This window comes from Xenopus laevis, chromosome 4L, assembly GCF_017654675.1.
Source record: "Xenopus laevis strain J_2021 chromosome 4L, Xenopus_laevis_v10.1, whole genome shotgun sequence".
Classification (NCBI taxonomy): Eukaryota; Metazoa; Chordata; class Amphibia; order Anura; family Pipidae; genus Xenopus; species Xenopus laevis.
Window position 1 is genome coordinate 64,708,655 of NC_054377.1, and position 18,819 is coordinate 64,727,473.

The following is an 18,819-nucleotide window of genomic DNA, read 5'->3' on the forward strand; positions in this document are numbered from 1 at the left end:
GGTTCACAGCCACCTTTTTTCCAGAAGGGAACTACAATTAGCTTTATGGATGAAATAATGAACCCAGGGATATGATAACCTATAATCTAGTGATGTGTGAGTTGACTACCGATTGGGTGGGCTGGGGTTGAAACTTGGATGAGGGTCAAACTGGGAACATACACTCCTCCACTGCTCCGAAGATTACATGTTTTGGTACCAAAGGCACACAGAAGTAGTGTACATAATGATAAGACACTGTTATGGATCAGGTGCGGGTCCTACAATGACAACATTTTGCAGGTTAGGGCCTGGTGTGGGTTTAGATATTGCACATTAGTATGCAATGCTGATTATTGGTTATATTAGCTGCACTACTACTACACTCATATTTCTTTACTTGCAAAGGAAGTACAGCTGGATTGTTTAGTATAAACCTTTTTCAAGTGCATTTTCCTATATATTATACTGAGGACACGACAAATGCCCATTTTACAGTCTAAGAAGAAAAAGAATATTTTGTTGGTTGCTGTGTTGGACACTTAAAAGTGCTGTCTACAAACACTTCTCAGTTCCTGCCAGAGAATGTATATAAATGTTGGATATGTTGTTGGGTGTGTATTGTAATAGGTCTGACATTTAGCTGATAATGCTTAGTGAATCGAATCTTTATTTATTGTGGTCACCAAGGAATTTCCTACCAGTTAGAAAAGTCTTGATTAGCATTAAAAAGATTTGATTTTTTCTCCAATAAGACACGCATTCTCAGATAAATAAAAAAAATGTGTATGGACACATAAGATGTGCTATTAAAGGGCAACTATAATTTATCAGTCAAGAAAGTCTAACATAAAATAAATACTATTTATGAAACTAACGTATATAACATGTTCTATAGGATAAAAAAGGTACTACAAAGTACTTTGTCTTCTCCCTTGTGCCTGAAAAGTGTGTAGAATGTTATTTGAAGTACAGTAGTGCATTGTAGATAGGAGCTAAAGTGGTTCTAAACACTGTTGCTTAATAATAATATAATTATATATATTAAATCATATATATATATTATAAATATATATATATATATATATATATATATATATATATATATATATATATATATATATATATATATATATATATATATATATATATATATATATATATATATATATATATATATATATATTAACCAATTCTGCCAAGATCTATTGAAATTGCTCACTAATTAGGATCTTACAGGGCTTTTTACATTCCTGGGCAGCCGTGCAACTACAAGGTCTATTTCCTCTGTAGTTACACCCCTGATATCATGGTTGTATTTCTTAATCAATACTGCAATATAAAACTATTCCCCAGCCCTCCAATGGCTCTTTTAGTGGCTACAATAAAATATAAGTCAGAATCCCAGCTGATCTGTGTAAATATGGCTCCTTGTGCTTTGTTACTTCAACTGAAGCTGCTACTGTATCATAACAGTGCAATATCATAAAGTCAAAATTCTATAAAATTCCACAATAATTTCCTTACGCAGGATAAAAAAACAAGATATCATAGGCTGGGAAGCAGCATGCTCCTTATTGAATTTTATCAAGGTAATGCAACACGAGCAAAATGGGTTCATTAACAACATGAAGCGGTGGTACACGAAGTGGCTGTTTGGTGCCAAGCACTGAGTAACATTCTGTGTCTGCATAGTAAAGGGATGTTCATGAATTCTATGCTTACAACTTGGGCCCTCTACAAGGTCAGTGGAGTATTTACTTGACATGGATTTACTGTATATGTATCACTAGTTTGGGTTTTCTTGCTACAGATCAAGAAGCTGTATGAATTATATATTTTAATTTAACATACACCAATAGTTCATGTAGACGGTTGTCTATATAGGTGCCAATATTCAGGATGAGCTAAGAGACCATTATAAGCCTGTGAAATTACACTGCATAGCATATAGAAAAGATTAAGTTCCTCATTATGGCATCCAAAATGCCAAGAGTGGATGTTGTACAGAAAATTCAAGCAACACTCCCCCTAAAATAAGTGATTCACTTCCCCACTCTGGTTTATCTCCCAATGTGTTTTTTAACACTTCATCTTATGGTTTTTTGCACTGAAACTGTTCATAGGCAACTGAACAATAAATTGGAGCAGAAAGGGACACAGGAAGCTTCCAGCAAGTTAAATCTGTCATTGACAGTTCTCCTGTTTTACTACACCCGCAACACAAATATGGTGCCTTGACATGAAGGAAAGTCATCAATGTCCTCTTCTTTTTAAGAGAAAAGTCTGTGATGCAGGGTTATCTGGGAGAATTGCTGTATCAGTGAAGGATGTGTCAAAATGAACATATGTCTGACAGAAGTATTTGTTTTCCCACTGAGTGAAAAGTACAGATTTCTTTTTACATAATTAGAATTTGATTCGTGAGAAAGATGCTTCCTCCTCAGTAGGATACCGCAGAAAGTAAATAAGCTTAAGAAGCAGAGCATTCTGAAAACAGCAAATTCATTTTTCCAAATGGAACAAAATGGCATGGAGTCAGGTTACAGAAGTCGTCAGCTGAGACAGCCCAGTGGTTTGTAAGATGAAGACAAATGTATTATATGTTTTTCTGGAAGTATATTAAGGCACACAGAGTCCTATCAAAGCAAATAGGTACTGTATGTTAATACGTATAGTGCCAACTTGAACACTGCACTCACAGCCAAAGTCTTTTAAGCCTCCCTATATTTCAGCTCTACACTACACATGCCCAACTAAAAGTTGTACCTCATTTGATGGGTCAGCCCCTTTTATGTTTTCTCCCCTCTGAATCCTTTCAAGATATTCAATGGACAATTATGGCTCTAACCTGAATGCAATTTTTCAGTGCTTCCCCTATTCCACATACTGTAAAATTATTCATTATTATACTGTATGATAAATAAATGCTAATACTATGGCCAGCAAAAGAAATACATTATTCTGAAGTCCTACAGGTTCGTGGGTCCCCACAATTATTTACAGCGGGTTCAATGTGACAGGCTTAAGCTTTCCACGGAAACAGTTTTCAAATAATGACAATTATGCAGCAAGCAGTCAAAGGGGAACTCCGGCTTCCAAATCAAAATTTGATAAAGAGGCCCACATAACACAGAAACCCCTAATATACCCATTACATTCCCATTTCTTAAAAAAGTATGAATAATTGCCATTTCCTATGCTGAAATCCAGCTGTTTAACAGTTCTTCTCTTTCTGCATCAATTGAAATCCTGGCAGGGAAGGAGGGACTAAACACTGAAGTTACAAATTGTAACAACTTCTCCACAGGAACTACATAACCCACAATGCATTGCACTGTGATGTTCCATTCATTATTGAAATCACGTGTGCAGGGAATTGTGGGGTTTGGAGGATGCAGAATGAGGACAGATGGCTGTTGATACAAAGTAACAGTAGTCAGCCAGCTCAGCAAAGTAGTCAGACAGATCAGCAGGAGAGCAGGGGGCGAGGCTTAGGGAACTGTCAGAAACCATTAAAAATCATGAAAAGTCTGCAAATTTTTTAAATGATTTATATTGCAAAGTTGCTTGCAATTATGTTTACTTTTCAAAAAGCTTAAGTTATGTTTTAGTGGAGTTCCCCTATAAGTATTTATTTGATTTATTTTAAAACACACATAGTCCTAAATCACCCATGTACTGCTGTCACAGGCACAGAAAAGAATGAGGTACTGTAGGTACAGTAGAGCTATGCCTCTTTTAACTGTGAAGGACCCATTGGTCATTGTTTTCAGTACCTGCTGGGATGCCCTAACTCTGCTAAGTTTGCAATCTTCCACTATAAGACATGTATTTAAGTCTAGTGGCTGATTTCTGCTTCTACTTTTATACATTAAAAGTCACTATAATGGTAAAGAATGACTTGCTGGTTTCTGGCAAATAACTAAAAATTGAATACAATAACATCCCTAGTGTATTTGTTTAGCTACATAAATACCTAGTGATGATCTTTTGGAACACATGTTCATGACACACTATAAATCATCATATACTTACATTTAAAAGTAAAATGATATTTTATTATATACTTTAATGCAACCACGTACTACTAACATTATTGGGGGGGAATAAAAAAAACCAAAAAAAAACAAAAGAAGTGTTGTATGGGAAAGTAATTGAATGTCCGATTCCAAGCTTTTAAAAGGAAACATAAAAATTTAACCAGTTTTGAATTTAAATTTGGCTATTTTAAGCCTACAACTCAACCCCTGAACTTCTGAACAACAATTTTATTTAGGGAGCTGATTTATTCATAAGTAAATAGGATACAGTGTGGATAAAGTGGAAGGATCAGGAGGCAGTTATTAGATTTGCTAAGTACAAAGGCCTTACTGTTACAGACAGCGGAGGCTCTGCAGTTACTGTACCTTTCAAAACTAATATGTAACCATATCTGTTTTAAAAGAGTGATTCATATTACTTCCAGTGCATGAGAAACTCTCTCTCTCTCATCCCCACCACAGGAAACTTGAGTCTGATTTTAATGAGCTTCAATTGGAATGTGGCCTTTGAAAAGTAGTGCATTTGAAAAGATGGAACATTAAATTTTCTAATGATGTAAAACATCTTCAATTTTTGACAGGACAATGGTGCTTATTGTGCTTTATGGGCCCAGTGGTGATTCAAAGGTCACTTTGTATATGACTCCATAGACAGGGGCAGCAGTGAATGAAAATTAGGTTACATGTGATCAGCTTTATTATTAATCAGATGAAAATGGATTTTTAACATTTTTCTAATGAGCGACAGAGAAAAGAGGAAAATACCATGAATACAATTGCACAAGAGAACAGCCAGGCTAAAAGTGGTGGTGTGAAATACTCGGGGGTTGTAATTGCACTAATATGGATTTACTGTCGAAAATTAAACTAGAGATATACAAAATGCCTCCATAACTGCAGAAAATTTCCATAGCAATTTGACATTGCCTTATTGCTTAGCAATTACACTTTGTGTCATGTTCAACAAGTCAGGTATCTGCACGTGTCCAATTACACAAAAAGTCGTCATGGGGGCTTGTGCAGTGCTAGCATCTGATTGCTCCCTCCATGGTTGGAACATTATGTTGAGGAACATGCTGTGCGTCTCACCCACAGATCCTAGGCTTGGATGCAACATATTTCTTTTTTACAGGTCCTGACAAATAAGTAACTAAATGCAGTAAAGGCAAAGCATGGTTCCCATCTGATAGCAATTCAGGTATGAGTACTCGGCTGAGGATCTGAAATACTTGTGCAGTTGGAGCACTGAAGATGCTGAAACTTTAAAGGAACAATTCAGGTAAAAATAAAAACTGGGTAAATAGATAGGCTGTGCAAAATAAAAAATGTTTCTAATATAGTTAGTTAGCCAAAAATGTAATGTATAAAGGCTGGAGTGACTGGATGTCTAGCGGAACAGAACAGAATACAATTTCCTGCTTTTCAGCTGAAAAGTGACTTTCAGGGGGGCCACATGGGACATAACTGTTCTGTGAGTTTGCATTGGATCCTCAGCATTCAGCTCAGATTCAAAAGCAAACAGTGACCCATGTGGCCCCCCATCTAATCCCTGATTGGTTACTGCCTGGTAACCAATCAGGGAAACAAAGAGAGCTAAAGAAAAAAGCAGGTAGTGTTCTGGCTATTATGATTCACATCCAGTCACTCCAGCCTTTATACATTACATTTTTATCTAATAAACTATATTGAAAACATTTTTTATTTTGCACAGCCTATCTATTTATCCAGTTTTTGTTTTTATACTGAACGTGCCTTTAAGGTCTAGGGTCTGCTGCAAACAGTGTCTTAATAGAAATTGTTGGGTCCCCCAAAGAAATATATTTAAAACCCCTATCAACTTTGAGAATAAGACATTTTTCATGAAAATATACTGAAACTACTTATCAGTCAGTGCCCCAATAGGCTTCCGATGCATCCTGGACCCCCCAGCATTTGCAGGGTCTGTTACATGACTGGGTGCAAATATGATTTCTATTGTATTGATATGGCAAGTCATAAGATGCAGTCATTTCTACCCAATGCAATTTTAATGTTTTTTTCCTCTTTCTTTTATAGAGGGCTAAAGCAGAGAAAGGAGTGCATTTTTTAAACATTCAAATGGAGTGCAAGTCAATGCAAGCAATCACCACAACACATGTCTTTAATACAGCAAATAAAATGGAAATACCCTGATGTTAAATGGCACATTTGAGTGCAAACAGTGTGCAGTCACAGGCCATATATCTTAATACTGCAGAAATTGACTAGTGTTGGTGACAGGTATATTTGAAAAGTTATAGCCACAAAAGTACAGATTTTATTTATTAGTGTTTGTTATTTAGAACATCACTAGGGATGTAGCGAACTGTTCCCCGGCAAACTAGTTCGCGCGAACTTCGACTGTTCGCGTCCGCCGCAAGTTCGCGAACGTCGCGCGACGTTCGCCAATAGGCGTTCGCGTCAAAATCGTTCGACCATTCGACCATTCGATTGCTAAAATCGAACGGTTTTCGTTCGATTCGAACGAAAATCGTTCGATCGAACGATTAAAATCCTTCGATCGTTCGAATCGAACGATTTTCGGATGTTCGAAGTTCGCGAACAGTTCGCGAACTGTTCGCATTTTTTGCCGGTGTTCGCGAACAGATACTCGGCGGTTCGCTACATCCCTAAACATCACATAAAAATAATAATTTTTGGAATTCGGGCTGAAAGTTCTGCTAGACAGATAACTATATGCCTGGAAATTTGGGGGAGGTATGTAATATAAGGTAAAAAGTTCTTATTGCCTGCAGCAACCAATCAGCAGGTAGCACCTACTGATCAACTGTTTAAAAGCAAACAACTAATTGGTTGCTGAACCTGAGCAACTTTGTACTATTTATTCCATATGGGAATTAATCCTACACCTTTAAATTTGTGAATCCAGCACAAACATGGTAGTCATATTGACTTCTTAAAGATCTTTTGGTTAAAGGAGAATTCAAACAAGACTTTTGTACTTTTAACATCAGTGTTTCCTTACGGGGTTATCGAATGGCACATACTGTATATACTCGAGTATAAGCCGAGTTTTTCAGCCCCCAAAATATGCTGAAAAACTCTACCTCGGCTTATACTTGGGTCAAGCGCAAAAACGGTCGCCGGTGTCTAAGAATAGTCGACGGCGTCCAAGAATAGTCTCCAAGAATATTCGCCAGCGTCCAAGAATGGTCGCCGGCATCCAAAAACAAGACGCCGGCACCTCCAATGGGAGCAGAAACCCTCAATTTTTTGATTGAAATTTACCAGAAATTCACCCTCGGCTTATACTCGAGTCAATAAGCTTTCCCAGTTTTTGGAGGTAAAATTAGGTACCTCGGCTTATACTCGGGACGGCTTATATTCGAGTATATACGGGTACTATTAGACAGATATGTTTTAATAAAAAGGCATTATTTATGAAGTGCTGTTATAAATATGGGCTTTAATATAAATATTTTGGGTCAGATTTATCAAGGGTCGAAGTGAATTCGAGGGAATTTTCGAAGTAAAAAAATTCGAAATTCAAAGTAATTTTTTGGATACTTCGACCATCGAATAGGAGACAACGACTTTGAATTTATTTCGACTTCGATTCGAAGTAAAAATCGTTCGATAATCTAAGTACTGTCTCTTTCAAAAAAAACTTTGACTTCAATACTTCGCCAACTTAAGCCTGCCGAATTGCTGTTTTGCCTATGGGGGACCTCCTGTGTGTTTTGCTAAGTTTTTTTAAGTCTAAAGATTTTTTGGGAAAATTGTACGATAAAATCGTTAGAATCTTTGATTCGAAGTATGATCGGAGTACATCGGAGTAAATCAGAATACGATCGTACGATGTATAAAATCCCCCGACTTCGAATTCGGATGTCGGAGGATTCTATTCAATGGTCAAATTTCTAAGTTTTTTCTACTTTGAAATTCAACCCTTGATAAATCTGCCCCTAGGTGTTAGCATTATAGAGATATTAATTTTTCAAAGGTATAATGTGCCTTAAAAGGAGAATTCAGCCCTAATGTCAAAAAAAACCCTAACCCCCCTCTACTCTACATAGACCCTCTCCCTCCTCCAACCAGCCTAAGTGTTGCCCTGGGCAAATGCCCCTAACTTTTTACTTACCCCTCAGTGCAGATTCAGGCATCAGAGTTCAAGGGCGCCATCTTCAGCCGCTTTGGTAATCTTCAGAATGAGACTGCTGCTTCGGCAGTTTTCTTGAGTTTCGGTGTATGCGTAGTTGTTGCTACACAGAAAATTGCTCCAACTGCGCATGCACCACCACACCGGTCTCATTCCAGAGATTTCAATGAGAAGAAGATGGTGCCCTTGAACTCTAATGCCTGAATCTGCACCGAGGGGTAAGTAAAACGCATGGGGCATTTGCCCGAGGTAACACTTAAGCTGGTGGGAGGAGGGAGAGGGTCTATGTAGAGTAGAGGGGGGTTAGGGGTTTTTTTAACATTATGTAGGGTAGGGGGGTATGGATTTTTTAATGTTAGGGTTGAATTTTCCTTTGAAGGCACATTATACCTTTAAAAAATGAATATCTCTATAATATTAACAACTAATATTTATAATAAAGCCCATATTTATAACAGAACATCATAAATAAAGCCTTTTTATTAAAACATATCTGTCTAATTGTATGTGCCATTCGATAACCCCGTAAGGAAACACTGATGTTTAAAGTAGAAAAATCTGTCTATCATTAGGCTCTGTGCTCACACACAAACCAATGGCACACTTACAAGCTAGGTTGCATTAGCCAATGAATGGACAGAGCTGTGCCACACTTTTTTTCTGTTATGGTTAGAACCTGCATTGATGATCAGACTTGATCCTATAGGTAAAATATGTAAAAGGGAAATATTTATTGATATTTATAAATATGATTTTTTGATGGCTCATTTATTGGGATATAAATCTGTTGGTCAAGTCTTCTATGAGAACATAGCCACATAACCTGCCAAATTACTTTTTTCCCTAATGATATTGCGCAGTGAGGGCAGGTGAGGTAAGCGCATCATTGTACCAAGGACGTTCCAGCACCCTCATGGCCACCATCATTGCCTAGGTCCGGTGGAAGAGACTCTGGGAGAAAGTGGAATGATGTACCCTACTCCAAAGGCAATAGATCAATAAAAGTGTGGAACAGAGCAAAAAATGTTGACATTGTGCTTTGCAGCAATTTACTATGGAACAATAGCCAAATATTATATGGGGTGCTTGTAGTATTTTAACTTTTCTTGCCCTTTAAGCTTAGATATTTCTAAAACATTCCCAGGTAAATATCTTTCTCTTAATTAGCAGCAACTCAAGATCTTTGGACAGCTGCTTAATTACAGACCAAATCCATATCTATACACAGTATATTTATACCAGGGCTCAGAATGAACAAAGACTATTTTCCACCTCCTCTAAATTGATAAACTATATCTGGACAGCACACTGCCGAGACTGCAGCACATTATGATGAATTTCTAATGAAAAGTAATTGACATTTAAAATGCATAGATTTATTTGTCACTGAAAAGCCTCGCTGTATTGTTTATGATTAAGCAACTAGGTTATTGTTGCATTAATATATGGGATGGATCTTGGTTATCTGGGAATGTTACTTAGTTCCATTAGCCTCTTGTAAATGAAAGAATGGTGTGGATGCTTAACATTCTCAAACTCATTACAGCCACGGCTAAGTGTATGCAAAGATTTTTAGTTTATTGTGTTCTTAAATCACATATGTAAAAGGCATTGTCCCAAATGGGGGAAAACTGCTTTTACCCATTGGCTTGGAAGGAGTAACAATTAAGTTTTTATGTCATGTGAGCATCTGTTATATTTAACCAAGAAAATGAAATGCAACATCTTCTCTATTTACAATACAGTTTCTTTATGTATTGCAAATGGGCCATGAAAAAACCCTAATCATTAGTATATGTAGGTTAACTGCCACAAAGAGACTGAACTGCATTGTTCATATTACAAGTCACAGTATTCATTCCCCACTACAAAAAAAACCCACAGTATTGCTTGTAAACCTTACTTCATATCATCACACTATCTTATCATAAACTGGAGCATGTCAAATGACCAATGTAGAGGTTCCCATAGCACAGGGGAGGTGGGGGCAGTGGTTGTAGAACAGGCTCTAAGCATCCATATTTATTCTGTGACCATTTGCTAATTCTTCTGTTTCCATCTCTTAAAATAACACACTATAGAATTAAGTCAACAATTCACATAAAAAATAAAATATTTAAAAAATAATAAAACTAGCAATACAGCAATCAGTTAGGACCATATCTAATACAAAGTTAGTTCTGGTATGAAGTTAGTTACACTTGGTACAACAATTGTAGCATTATAAAGGACAGGAATGGGTGTGAGCCACCAAGAGATCGCCTCATGTAAATGTTCAAGGTTATGCTATAGGCTGCATTGCAAAATAATGTAAGATTGTCCTTAATTCCTAGCAGGCTAGAAATGGACAATGGGACGTGGACCTTTTTAAGTGACAAAGAAAGCCTTTCACAAAATGCTCCCAACAATATTGCTGAGAAACTGTCATATCCTGTAGCAGCCATATTGTCACTGCTAGATGTTTTGTAGCCTGTACCATGAAGGTGGCCATAGACCCACAGATAATAGCGTACAAAACAATTTTTTGTACGATATTCGGTGCGTGTATGTTGGGAAAAGAGCCGACCAATATCGGCAGAAGACTTGGATATCGGTCGGCTCGTCAATCGGGATGGATGGAAAATTTGGATAGGGTGCCTTTGAAGGCACCCAAACATCGGCCATTGTTCATGCTGAATCATCAGATACAGGTAGAATTCTATTGTTTCTACCTGTATATCTGACGATTCAGCTCTACACGTGTGTATTGAAACAATCTTTCTTGGAAAAATCTTTTCTTGTCTCCATCTAAAAGCTGCCAAGGTCATGCAGAAGTCAATGGGAGGTTTTTCAATTATAAAATCTTTCTTTGCTTTGTGGCTTTAGAGGTTTTCAGGATTTTTGATACTGAAAATTCTTTTGAAAACAAGGATTTTGAGATTTTTGTATTGTGATTTTTTTTTGCTTTTTTTGTTAATGCTTTTTATTTTAGGATATTTTAATAAATTACTTGACGTTCTTGGTTGTAGTGGTCATTCGTTTTTTCATCATTTTAAAATCCTCTGAAACCACACAAATGAGAAATGGGCCACCCCGCGTTTAAACATTGTGAGAAATTTGTCATGTGTATGCTGATATACTAAGAAAGAACATCAGTCTGTCAGACCTTCAAAAATATTTCACATCAATAAATTACATATAATAAAAAGAAAAATGATCAAGCAAAAGAGTTGTATGCCTTTAAATGTGCCAAATTCTTTTTTGGATTGGGAATGAAAAACCGGAAACACATCAAATTCCACTGGGATTTGGCTACTGTTTAGGCAAAATGAAAGCCAACCTTTAAATTCATGTGACTTTAGAGAACTGGATAACTGAATATGACATATTTTTTTTAGATGCAATTTGCTTTTAGACCTTTTCAAATCTGAACATGCAAATTATGGTTTGGAGTTGATTCAAGCTAAATCTTTTGTGGTTTCATTATTGGCTGAACCTAGATATTGTGCATTTGGTGTATCCCTACTAAAACATTATTAATTGATACCCCTGAAGAATTGCATGAAATTATGCTAAAGGGGCCCACTGTAAAATGCACATTAGAATAACACATTTTCTAAATTTGAACCTATATGAGTAGACAGTCAAAAAAGATTTGTGATAACTTCTATAGTCATAAAAAAAATGGTATAGTAAAAAGAAACCCTGTTTTTATTTAAAACTATTCTCATAAATTATGAGGTTTGAGATGCAATACATCATATTTTCAACCCCGAGAAAATATATTAGTAATATTTATCACTTTCATATCTTAAAAAATAAATAAATTAAAACAAATGACTATTTATACTCTGATCAATATTGCTGCACTTACTTTCTTAGAACAGCACACAGTGAAATGTCATTGTTGAACTACATCAATCACATTTCAATTTAATTCATTATTTAATAAATATAATCCTCTTATACTATGCACAAAACATCATAAAAAATTCAGAGGTCTTCATAGACTAAAGAATGTGGTAGGAAAGTGTTCCCATATTTCCTCTATAAATACTACATTATTATGTGTCATGCATTTAATTCCTCATGCGGCTGTGTGCGTTCCTTTTTGATTATTATGTTAATAATTCTATAAACAAAATTCTACCTCCAGTCCATAAAATCACAATTTGCATCTTTAAAACTCTTATTTTTAAAAGGTCAAAAAGGAAGAAAAATAATCCCTTATATAATACATAACCTGTACATCTGTGGTTTTTCAGTCTAGGGTTGGCACCATATGCTTTTAATTATAATAGCCTTAAAGAACCTGTTCATGGGGGAAGCACATCTGATCTTTTATTACTAGTTTGTAATTAAACTGATGTTTTAGGAAAAAAGACTAAACAACTATATGATATTGATATGGAAAAAACGGCTATTGACCTTTACAAGGTGAAGGTGAATTCCCACCCACTGAGGGGGGACCTAATTCTTCTTGTTTGACTGATGTAATTGGTCACATGTGTATTGGTTAATTTACTGTATATCAGTAATAATTAACATATTCTGTCCAATTTTTGGCAGTTGCTCCACAAATAGCAGAACAGAAAACAAGAGATTTTTGCTTTCATTTTTCATTAACAATATTAATATACAATTTAAAAATACAATCTAGAGCAGATGTTTTCATGAATACTCTGATTGAGCATAATTTAAGTCTAGTCACACCCTAATAACTTTTGACACCCCTCTGGATTTCTAAGCAAAACCATCTTCTAGACTCTAGTAAAATATGATTATACATGAGGGCTAAATGTGAAAAGGAAGGTTTGTGTCCAAAACAACAGGCTCAGGGAAGGCTGAAACCGCGGGCTGGGTCAGTTCAGCTGCCTATAAACAGGCTGATAGAAGATGCTGACTTATCTAAACCAAACAAAATTAGCAGTTTATTGGGAAGACCGGTCTGAAAATCAGGCACATCTATTGGGCAGGTTTATGAAAATCTCATTAGGCAAAGACCTCATCAGCACATTGATTCAGTCATCATCTGATGGGTCTTCTTAGGCCTGCTGTCTGATGCCATCATTGGCTTTTGGAGTTGGCTATATCGGGCAGTGTTGCCAAACAAGTGTATCTCACTATGTATAACCCTTAATCTAGGGGAAAAATTAATAGTATATTATATTATAAGCTCTTCACATTTACATTAGACAAAAAATAGGAACCTTTTAAAACTTCCAGTGAACTCTGGAAATCAACAAAGGTTATATACATACTACAGACAACTCTCTTAATGAACCGCAATTTTGATTCAACTGCCACCATGTTTCTTCACCAATAAAGCTAATGGAGATAGCTATTTACTTACAACTCCTACTTCTGCAGGAGTGTGTGATGTAGCAGTAAGAGAGGCTGCTCCTGGACCATCTGGACCCTTCACAGAGGTAAAATCTGGCCAGCTAAGTAGTTGAAACCATGGGGCAGCTGGCGTCTCATGCCACAGGCAGTAGGATTGTTTGGTGGCTGATGACCTTAGAAATCTCCTTACTGAAGCTCTATTATAGAATTTAAATTCCTGAAATAGTTGTGTTACTGACCAGAAATGATTAATTATATCCAAAACATGACATAAAAAGACATTTTGTTTCAGTAAAGAAAAGACTCCTTTTTCATTTTTGTTTTGTTTTTGTTTGTTTTTTTTTTAGGTGGAAGAACCACACTTTAATGAACAGTCTGTAAGTTACAAAATTCTATTTTGTCTTCACTATACAAGTGATGTACACCCAAATATATCCTTCCAACACACCAATTTAGGAATAACAATCACAGAATGGAGAAAGACAAATCAAAGACAACCAGTGCATTGTGTTACATGGTACTTGGAACAATTAAACTTGAGTTATCCAGAAATGGAGGTCCAGAAAGCTAGTGGGGACACATCTTAAGAGACTCAAGAGAAAGAAAATGAATGGAGTACTCAGGGTGAATACCAAAGCACTTTATATAATAATACATTAGTAACATACACAATTTAATGTCCAAATGAGTCTCTGGGTCTTTTTAATAGACAAATGAATGGCTGTCACATGCCACCAATAGAAACACAACAGGGATTATCTGACATCAAGATTAAGGCCTCTCACATGTCCCAACCGACACTCCAGTTGAGTACTGATCATCAGTCCATATCATTACAAAGGATGACGTCATTGATAGGTGCAATCTCACTGTTGAGCATCATGTAATGCAAATCTTCAGCAGATCATGTTATGCCACTCTTGATTTGTTAATACTTTTTTGAAGTTTAACTACGGTATATGTGGCTCCCCCGATGATATGTAAAATGCATAATATAATACAAAGTAAAATACATTAACATCCATATATACAAACAGTGACCAATTTAAAAATGTGAAAATTATCAAAAAGCAGGTTTAAGACGTCCAGGAAACCTAGCAGCCAGGAGACTGATTCAATAAATATTATTTTTGATAGTGTTGATAGAGATAGTTGCCAATATTATTTTTGTATCAGACCTATACTGAATCTGTCCTCAAATTTTGCTCAAAACGTAAACTGGTTTACACTCACAAACTTTCCATATTTTGTAATAAACCAATATTATTAGCAAAAATTGTGGAATGCTTCTGATATTATTTACATGCTTCACTACCCTGGTTATTGGCTTCCATTTTTTCCAAATATAAATTAGATTACAAAAACAGCAATCTACAAATACAATACTAACAGTATTATAATCAGATAAGATATGATCTGGATTCAACAAATTTGACCCTTTTTAAGTATTATAAAACACGGCTTTCCTTATTATCTTGTCATAACAGCTACACACTTTTTTAAAGCATGTATTTGGTAGCATGCCCTAGAAAAGTATCTCTTCTGCAATAGCTATGACCTGAGATAAAAAGAAAGCCTGTTTTAATTTTAATTTAATAGGTACTTCCCTTTCATGCATTTAGGGGAATTTCAGTTGCATGTAATTGCGTTTTTCAGGGCAACTTCTCTACATGCCTTAAAACAATGACAATTACCTTTATTAGGAGTATTTATAAGTACACTTGGAGTTTCTTTTGTATTTGTAGCTATTTAGTAACTACATAAAATACATTCATAAATTTCTGAAAATAACATTGTTTTTTACTACTATGATGTAACATAATTTTCCAATTTATGTATTCCTTGAGAAAGACAAACACTTGAAATTTTCTCATTTTTCTTTCACTATTTACTTTGTCAGCACAGATTGAAAGAATGGACAATAATACTTAGCTCATTAGAGGATTCTATATATTTGCTTGCACTACCTATTTCTTCTATGTCCTTAATAAAATGTACAGTCCTCACTAGAAGTAAGTATTGCAAAGCAAAATGGCTTCTCACACTGCTGTTAAATATCACATGCAAGATTACATTTTTCAAGTTTTAGCAAAATATTAAAAAGTTTATAAACATATCTGTAAATGTAACATTATGCTCTAAGCATTAATGCCCATTTAAGCAATCCAGCTGAAACAATTTAAATCGATTGCACAGGAGAAGCCTTGATTAATAATAGTCTGTTTAAAACCCAACATCCTCTTGAAAATCTGTAACTCACATCTGGTTAAACAATAGTACAATTACTTGACAAGGAGGAAGCTAGTAAAGCTTCGGTTCCTTCCCACATCAGAAGCACATCATCAAGACACCTATGCCACAGAACAATCTGAGACTGAGGTACAGCAAATCCCCCCATGCCTCAAAATGTGTAACACACAGATTAGCAAAACTAGGAGCCATCGTAGTCCCCATGGCCGTCCTGGATGTCTGTAAAAAGAAAATAGAATCAAACAAAAAATGAATATTGTGTAAAAAAAAAAGTGCAGTTTGAAAAAAAAAATCAATTCCTTTAAAACACATAAAACATTTATTGCACATATTAATGATGTTATATTATGAAACAACTTGCCCATATGAATTATATGGAGGTGTTAAATTGGTTAGGACTTGTGAGACACCTAAATCTTGATGTCAATGTTCTCCTGCTATTATCTTCACATCTTTGGTACATGAAAACTTCCATTCTTCAATATGAACTTCTGAATACTGCATTCTGTATAATTATTTAAATGTTTTCCTGATAAGATGGTATATTTCTATAATTCTGTTAATATTTGTGTACATCTGTATAAAATATATTCTTTAACAATTAAAGGAGATGCTCCTTTCCCTTTGACAGTAAGGACAGTTTCTAATATTTATGATTAGAGTATATTATAGACAAGCAGATATATAGCTAGAAAAATAGATCATTTTAAATTATTCTCATCTTTTTTTCTACAAAGCAAAACATTATACTCTTTATTCAAGCTGTACAAATCTAGTGAATATTGATGAAGTCAGCATTATGGAAAATACATTAGATGCATGCTTTCATTATCTGAAGTTTGTACACATAGGCATGCAAATGGTTATTATTTACCACTAATATATATACACACACACACACACACACACACATACACTGTAGGCCGTTTCGTTTTACCAGTTTTCAACTTTGCATACAAACTGTTCCTCATATAATATTTCTAAAATATGTTTTAGAGAGTTTTCCTATGTAAACTGCGTTAAGGTAGGCCAAATTAATGTTGAAGATGTGATATATTAATAAAAAACTTTCTCTGCATATTTGTAGTTATATAGATATGTGAAGACATTTAGCTACAGTATGTTATAATACCTAGGAATGCATTATGACAGACAGACATAGATAGGAAGAGAAAGACAAGTAGAGCCTTGTGCACTCAATAACATATACTCTCCTACCTAGCTGATTATTTGGGGGGAATTTACAGTATATTTCACCCACAATCTCTAAATGCTTATTTCTGCTCAGAATATAAGAGAATTTATTGGTAATCTTTTGAACAAGGGATCCCTTGGTTGACATATTGTGTTTAAGCTTTAAACATAGATTATATTTCAAAATTTCAATTTGGAAAAAGCTTAGGAAACTTGGACATACAAAATTATGCTAGAACACAAGGAGTGCCATATCAATGCAAATATTTTTTTTTTTTTTTTTTGCTGTTTAGGTAAAAAAATATTTTTCTTGAGAGCAAAACCGCTAATTCCCATACCATTCAGTTTCTATTAAATAAAGTTGAATATAATAAAATGACCATATATTAAAGTAACAAGACAACATTTTATGTATAAAGCACTTGTATGAATTTATTTTTAAATTACAAATCCCCTGTTTTAAATATACTTGCTGCATTCTTAAAATTGTATTGGTCTGCCTCTGTGTGTCAATGACATGAATGGAACTGGCCTGCTGGACGAAAGGAGATTCTTTCAAAGGGCCCAGTATCTACAGGAACACAGTCTCTGAAAAGTATAATTTACTAAAATTGCCAGTGAGAGTTACCCCTTGATATAATTTTCTTTGGTGGGCACTAGTGGGCACGAAGGATATCACTGAGAACATCAATAATATGATAATAAATAACAGATTCCATCCACCTTTATACAAAAGCACAAGGCCAGTGTTTCCTTACATGTAAATGTATAACCAATAGTGATGATGAAATTTCTGCCAAGTTTCACAGTGAAAATTACGCCCATAGACTCCAATGGGTGGAAAAAATTGTTGCACGTAAAAAAAAAATATTGTGCATAAAAAAGAATTTGTTGCCCATTGACTTCAATGTATTTGGGCAAATGTTCCTGCATATTTTCAGCGAAGCGAAACGGGTCAGATTCGCCCATCAATAATGTACAGCTACTGCACTTTGAACATGTATGTCCTACTATTCTGAATGTAATTTCACATTAGAGATTATTAATTTCTTATGTTATAAGTATAGTCTAAGAAAACCCCCAGGTGGTGGTGACTAGTTGTCCCATTGTCCTATGCATGAATAAACTTTTCCAGAGAAGCTGTGATTTACAAATATTACCTATAACGTATGGGTAATATTTGTGAAACAGAGCTTGTTCCATATAGAAATTCTTATCCCCCCAATATCTCGGTGCAGCTTCACATAAATACCCTTTATACACTGTAGTTATCCTGCATAAAAATATGCAGAACTGCAAGCCTTTATGACTTTAAGTACTTAGTAGCTTAGATGCCACTATAGGACACCACTATATATACCTATATATATATATATATGTGTGTGTATGTGTGTGCTCTCTATTTGTACATACTGCTGCTTATTTATCTGTTTTCAACATTGTTACGAGCACTATGTGGATTACATGATTTTCATAGAAGGTTGGAATCATGTGATACTCTTGGTGTTCACAAAGTGCCTGTACAAATATCAAGAAAAGGCAAGTTATACTACATAACAGTATCTAAGATAATGTATTTAAAGGATTTAGATGTTTTAGCTACCTATATTGCAGGATGTCTCTTGCAGCTGCCTTTTATGTCTAATTCTAGTCCTTAGCAGATGCAAAGTCCTAAATCAGTGTCCATTACAGTTTCCCTTTTCAACATCATCATGAAATGAAAATTCTCATAGATTTAAAATGTATAAAACACGGTTTATAATAAAATTGCAGAGGACTTAAATCTTAGAACAATATTGGAGTTTTTTTCAAGTTTGAATTTGTTAGATGTACATAGAGTTTATAAGTATTTCTATATATTCTTCGCCAATATATGGTATACGCCATATACAG

General features: G+C 35.2%; 1 protein-coding gene across 4 annotated transcripts in view; it reads right to left on the reverse strand.

The window, feature by feature from the left end:
• znf536.L (zinc finger protein 536 L homeolog) overlaps positions 1-18,819 on the reverse strand; it is a 384,595-nt gene that overhangs the window by 119,510 nt on the left and 246,266 nt on the right. The window contains exon 9 of one of the 4 annotated variants that reach the window (XM_018258039.2): positions 14,063-15,951. The exons of the other annotated variants lie outside the window; for them this stretch is intronic. Coding sequence (XP_018113528.1) covers positions 15,914-15,951 — 38 coding nt within the window. The 3' untranslated portion in view covers positions 14,063-15,913. Of the gene's footprint in view, positions 1-14,062; positions 15,952-18,819 lie in introns of those variants that run through there. 4 annotated transcript variants of the gene reach the window in all.